Source organism: Apis dorsata, unplaced genomic scaffold (genome assembly GCF_000469605.1).
Source record: "Apis dorsata unplaced genomic scaffold, Apis dorsata 1.3 scaffold_221, whole genome shotgun sequence".
Classification (NCBI taxonomy): Eukaryota; Metazoa; Arthropoda; class Insecta; order Hymenoptera; family Apidae; genus Apis; species Apis dorsata.
The window spans coordinates 279,751-284,640 of record NW_006263503.1 but is presented as its reverse complement, the minus strand read 5'-3'; the positions used below and the strand labels follow the sequence as shown (position 1 = coordinate 284,640).

Here is a 4,890-nt window from a genome sequence, read left to right as displayed (position 1 = left end):
CTTCCGCCGCCATGGAATCGAAAACGTCTCACTTACAGAGCTCGGCCGCTATCCGCCCGAGCCTATCTCTAAAAAAGCCGAGTAGAAGGTCACCCCTATGTGACCGCGAATCGAGAAGAGGAATCTGTGTGAACGAAAACCCGCATGCCCTCGTCATATCCCGAACAATTTAGAGACGGCCAACTAACTAAAAATTCCGTTTCGTTGGCAGCGAAAGTGGAAGACAAAAGACGAGGAAGAAGGGAAAAGAGGGAGATTCGCGGCGCGGAATCAATATCGGTTCGATCGGGTATCGATAACGCCTCGTAAATATAATAAAGACGCCTCGCCTCCTCCTCGGCCGTGCACAAGGGTCGGGGTAGGCCGGTGCCCTAAGAGGAGAGATAATGGTCGAGGCTCTGGGCACCCGGTAGGCCTCAACCCCCTCTCCGCTCGCTCGCTCCCTCCCTCCCTCCCACCCTGCAGTCGGGCGCAACACGTTGCGGGCAGAGGCGACGCGAGAACCGAGTCAGTGAGATTCAGCCCGAGCCGGCGAACGGTCGCCTCTCTCGCCGCGTTCGCTCGTCCGTCCTCTGCTCGAGAACACACCATCCACGTTTCCACGAACTCTCTCGTTCGCGCGTGTGCTCTCTCCCCGTTCTTGGCCCGCGCTTGGAACGATAAAAAACCGATCGCGTAGTAAGTAAAGACGCTTCTATCATCTTTTGCATTTTCGACGATCCCCTTGGCGAAGATCGAAAGGATACAGAAGTGGAGGAGGAGAAGAGGAGGAGGAGGAGGATATATATCCGTCGGTGGTGGCGAGCGGAGACTTGGACGACCGGTACGAAGGATGTCGCGCGTGGTGGACCACCCTGACTGTCGTTGTCGTCACCGTGTATCGGTGACGACGATCCTCGCAGCGATCTTACGGTGAGATCGCGCGGGCCCCGCGTGTGCGTGTTTCTACTTTTCTTCTTTTTTCTCTCTCTCTCTCTCTCTCCTCCCCCCTTTCCTTCCCCTCCGCATAAATAGACTCTCGATACTACTCTCCGATCTCGGATTACGAGGAAACAGGTCCGCCAAACTTATACGCTGCTTGCTTATGTGTACATGTATATGTATATACATACGTGTGTGTGATCATTTATCTCGTTGCGTAACAGAGATACGAGGTATATATGTAACGTGGAGTAACGTTTATCGTGAAAACAGTGTTATGCCGGTAATAAAGATATCGGTGAAGAAGGAAGGACAAATTTCGATTTGTTTTCGGGAAAGTGGTGACTGACGACGCGTTGGAGGTGTTGCCTTCCTCCATGCGCGGTGAGAGGAGAAGAAGCGGAGACTGATCGAGGCGAAGAGGGGAAAAGCGTTGGTTGGGAGATAGCAGGTGAATGTGACAAGCCCATCAGCTTCGCGCGCGACGCCCGTGGGAACCCGTGCCTGGATCCCTGGATTTAATGCACGCCGGAAATCGCAGCATGGAGGACATAGTGAGTACACCTGTGAGTCCACCGATCTTTATTTAAGAGGATTTCTTCTCAACGCGATCGTAGAGTATACAGGCGATGATAGAGTATCGACCGATTCCTCGTAATTACGAGATGAAAATATTAGGATGGGCGATGAGTGAATAAGCGACGTTGTATTGCTCGCAACGTTTCTCCTTGTGCGTAATTAACGCGAAAGAAAGTTATCACGAATACTTGGAGTAATGAGTTGAATATAATCGCGATTGCTCGAGGTGTGATTCGAACGTGACAGACAGGTGACGCAAGAGTGAAAAATGATAATTTAATAGAATAAATAAGCGTTTTATCCGTGGGGGATAATTTTAATTTTATGGAGAATAGAAACGTTTCTTCTTCGACTTTTCAGCGTATTCGGACCTCCTTTCATTAGTGGCGACGATGAACGGTTTGATATGATGATAAGTCAACGTAATACGCGAGATTCGAATCGATGCGTTGGTGTAAGTCAACTGGTGTTACGATCAACGCTGCGCGTTCTCCGACGACGGAACATTGGACATATCGTTCTGAAAACTATCCGTAGAACAAAACGCGAATGATGAATGGACGCTTTGTCGATCGAATCAATTCGATAATTGGACGATGGATCGTAATCGAATCGTTTCATTCAGTTTCATCTCTGTAAAAATTCCCTCGTAATGAATGACCGATTACTCGCGCCAAACTCGAGGAACTGTGTTTACTTTTCACTTTCATCTACGTTGCTCTGTAAAAATTCCCTCGTAATGAATGACCGATTTCTCGCGCCGAACTCGTTCAAATTTCAAAATCTGTCGATCGAAAATAAAATCTCGTGAGAAAATAAGCAGCTATGCTTACGTTCTCTCTGTAAAAATTTCTTCGTAATAAATGACCGATTGCTAATTGACTCGCATCGAAATCGTTCAAATTCCAAAATCTGTCGATCGAAAACAGAATCACGCGTGGAGAACTAAGCGACTATGCTTACGTTCTCTCTGTAAAAATTCCTTCGTAATGAATGACCGATTCCTAATTGATTCGCATCGAACTCATCAAAATTTCAAAATCTATCGATCGAAAATAAAATCGCGCGTGAGTAAGCGGCTATGCTTATGTTCCCTTCCCTGAAAAATTTCTTCATAATGAATGACCGATTCCTAATTGACTCACGTTAAACTCCAAATTCCAAAATCTATGAATCGAAAACGGAATCGCGCATAGAAAAGCGAGCAGCTATACGTTCACTTTCATCTTCCTGCCCTGTAAAAATTCCCTCGTGAACGAAGAATGATTCGACGTGGAATGAGCAACTGCTAATTGACCCATCCAAATTACATCGACGCTTCTATTAATTCTTCGATCCGCAAACTTTGGAAGGTCGGAATCGCGCTTGTATGCTTGCGCTGGCGTTGGACGGACGAGCGTGGACGCGCGTGACAGGAGGGGCGTCGTATTAAGGCAGCGACAGACAAATTTCCGAGGCGAGTGGAGGCAAAAAACGCGGAGTCGAGTTCCGTCCCCGGGCTGCGTGGAAGGATCGGAGGAGCTCGTTACGCCCCGCTCGATTAGTCTCTCGAGCAACACACGTGCACCGCGCGTACGCCGCGGACGAGCAAATTCATTAAAACCGGTTCATTTAATAGGCGCGCGCATTACGCGGTCGCGATGAAATTTCACCGACCAAACGCTCGCAACAGCCTCCTCCTCTCGCGATTTATCTCGCGAAGAAACGGCGCGAAGCCCGATCCGTCTCTCCGTGGAACCGGTTGGGACGAAAACTAGAGAAATCGCGAGAATTTTTCTTTTCAAGAGAAAGGGTTGGACGTTTCGAGACGGGGATGATCCTTCTTCGTGTTTGTTTATTACACCGGGCGGTGTAAATTCTAACTCGTTTAAACTCGCATTCAAGCGAGATACGCGACAAAAACAAGACCATTCTTCGGGTGTAACCCTCGTTCGCGTGCCTGCTGACCATTGAGAAGGCCTACGACTAATTTGCACTCGGGAGGAAGGGGGGAGATCGTTATTAAAACAAGCGCAATTTCCGTTCGATCGAATTCCATTCCGATTCCGCTTCTTTCTTTCTTTCACGATTTTTCTCTCGAAAATCAAATCGAAGAGATACGAAATTATATAAATAAAGGGAGGAAGGAGGTTGGTGATACACGATACGTAGTAAATTTAACATAAATCTTCTCTCGCGTGATATTTCATTCTCCTTTTCCGCCGTGGATTCGTCATAGGGTATAATTAAGACTCGCAAACTACTCCTCCTCCTTCTCCCCCTCCCCCTCCTCGGACGAATTCAACCGATTCGCCGGTAATAAAACGCACAATGGGCGCAGATAAGATTGCGGAGAGAGCTCATTGTTGTTTGGAGGAAAGCGCGGCTTTCGATCTTCGTAAATCATGTTGTTGCGCAAACATCGTTAACAGGCTGTCCGAATGATCCGAAGCTCGCGATGGATCGCGCGCGACCATGTACCGAGCCTCCCACGTTACAAGGGAGGGACGACTCGATTAGAGGAAACAGCGGGGTCGGTTAATGGCGCTTTCTCGTCCGCGCTTCGCGAATTTTCTCTTCTTACACGAGTACGCGTTGTCGAGGAGTTGGTTCTTCCTTCTCCTCTTCTTTTTCTACGAGCGAGGCGGGATCCATCCCTCTCGAAACGATGTAAAATTTCAAAGATATCGAGTCGAGGTATATTCTAGTCTCGATAAAAATGGTCCAATTTTTCGAAGGGTACGAGTATCGAGATATCGAGGGGTCCGCATTGAAAAATACCGCGCGGCCCATGGATCATAATCGACTCTATAACGCGGCATGAAATTGCGAAAACGACGACGACTCCGCTCGGAGTCGATGGAATTTACAGCCGAACGTGTTGACCGGTTCGAACCGAGCGAAACTCCGCCAATGACATTGCTCGTTTCTCTGCCATCGTGAACGACGCGTTATTTTACAGATATTAAATCACGATATCGAAATGAAACGAATCGTCTGTCCACGAGAGAGGAGAAGGTATCGATTTCTCGCGCCTTTTTCTCTTTCTCTTTCCTTTTTTTTTTTTTTTTTTTTTACTCGCGGCATCGCGCCTAGCTCCTCTCCGCAATTTCGCCGGTTTAAACGTCGGTTGTTAACTGGAACTTGCCGGCGACACACCCCTCTCTTCCCCCTCCTAACGCCTTCCCTTCCTCTGCCTCGAGAGAGAAAGAGACAGAGAGACAGAGACCGAATTACTTTTATTATTAGGAGCAACGTGTAATTATATGGTATATAGCATCGGGCAGAGGCAGTTCCATCCGGTAGTGGAATTACCGCGGTAATTTTAATTTTTTTTTTACACTCCGTGCTACGCGAATAACGATGAAAAGTTTTACTGCTACGTACGCGTGTACGCGTTTCGATGTATCG

General features: G+C 48.0%; 2 protein-coding genes across 2 annotated transcripts in view; one reads left to right on the top strand and one right to left on the bottom strand.

Annotated features, from left to right (window-relative positions):
- The window catches only part of LOC116185599, a 50,740-nt gene that overhangs the window by 12,965 nt on the left and 32,885 nt on the right, over positions 1-4,890 (bottom strand). The window lies entirely within an intron of this gene.
- LOC102675689 (TSC22 domain family protein 1-like) overlaps positions 1,135-4,890 on the top strand; it is a 65,593-nt gene continuing 61,837 nt past the window's right edge. The window contains exon 1 of the mRNA XM_031510331.1: positions 1,135-1,475. Coding sequence (XP_031366191.1) covers positions 1,443-1,475 — 33 coding nt within the window. The 5' untranslated portion in view covers positions 1,135-1,442. The remainder of the gene's footprint in view (positions 1,476-4,890) is intronic.